The 709-nt window shown below is 62.3% G+C and overlaps 1 protein-coding gene across 1 annotated transcript in view; it reads left to right on the forward strand.

The window, feature by feature from the left end:
- The window catches only part of SLC4A2 (solute carrier family 4 (anion exchanger), member 2), a gene marked incomplete at its 5' end in the record, with an annotated part of 5,620 nt that overhangs the window by 4,407 nt on the left and 504 nt on the right, over positions 1–709 (forward strand). The window contains 2 exons of the mRNA XM_010020099.1: positions 1–129; positions 598–706. Of these exons, the coding sequence (XP_010018401.1) occupies positions 1–129; positions 598–706 (238 nt within the window). The remainder of the gene's footprint in view (positions 130–597; positions 707–709) is intronic.

The raw sequence follows: 709 nt of genomic DNA on the forward strand, positions 1-709 counted from the left end.
CGTTGCGCTCTGCCACCCACGCCAACGCCCTCACTGTCATGAGCAAGGCTGTGGCACCTGGGGACAAGCCCAAGATCCAGGAGGTGAAGGAGCAGCGGGTCACTGGGCTGCTGGTAGCTGTGCTTGTGGGTAAGCCCATCTCTGACTGCTGTGAGTCCCCCGCCAGCCCTGCTCTGTCCTGTGTGGCCATGGACGGTTCTGGGCAGCTGTGGGGAGCCACGCCAACGCCCTCACTGTCATGAGCAAGGCTGTGGCACCTGGGGACAAGCCCAAGATCCAGGAGGTGAAGGAGCAGCGGGTCACTGGGCTGCTGGTAGCTGTGCTTGTGGGTAAGCCCATCTCTGACTGCTGTGAGTCCCCCGCCAGCCCTGCTCTGTCCTGTGTGGCCATGGACGGTTCTGGGCAGCTGTGGGGAGCTGTGATGGTGCAGGGAGCAGCATGGGGAGGGATGGGGTACCCTGAGCCCTGTCTGATTGTCGTGGCCATCCTGTCTCACATGGGCACCAGTGACGCAGGACCCTCCCTAAGCATGGCCATGGGGGGTACCAGGCAGGGAGGAGTGAGCCAGGCAGCACAGCTGATCCCGCTCTGTCATAGGCCTGTCCATTGTCATTGGGGACCTGCTGCGGCAGATCCCACTGGCCGTGCTCTTCGGGATCTTCCTCTACATGGGTATCACCTCCCTCAATGGCATCCAGTTCTATGAGCG

This window comes from Nestor notabilis, unplaced genomic scaffold (genome assembly GCF_000696875.1).
Source record: "Nestor notabilis isolate BGI_N333 unplaced genomic scaffold, ASM69687v1 scaffold20718, whole genome shotgun sequence".
In the NCBI taxonomy this organism is placed as follows: Eukaryota; Metazoa; Chordata; class Aves; order Psittaciformes; family Psittacidae; genus Nestor; species Nestor notabilis.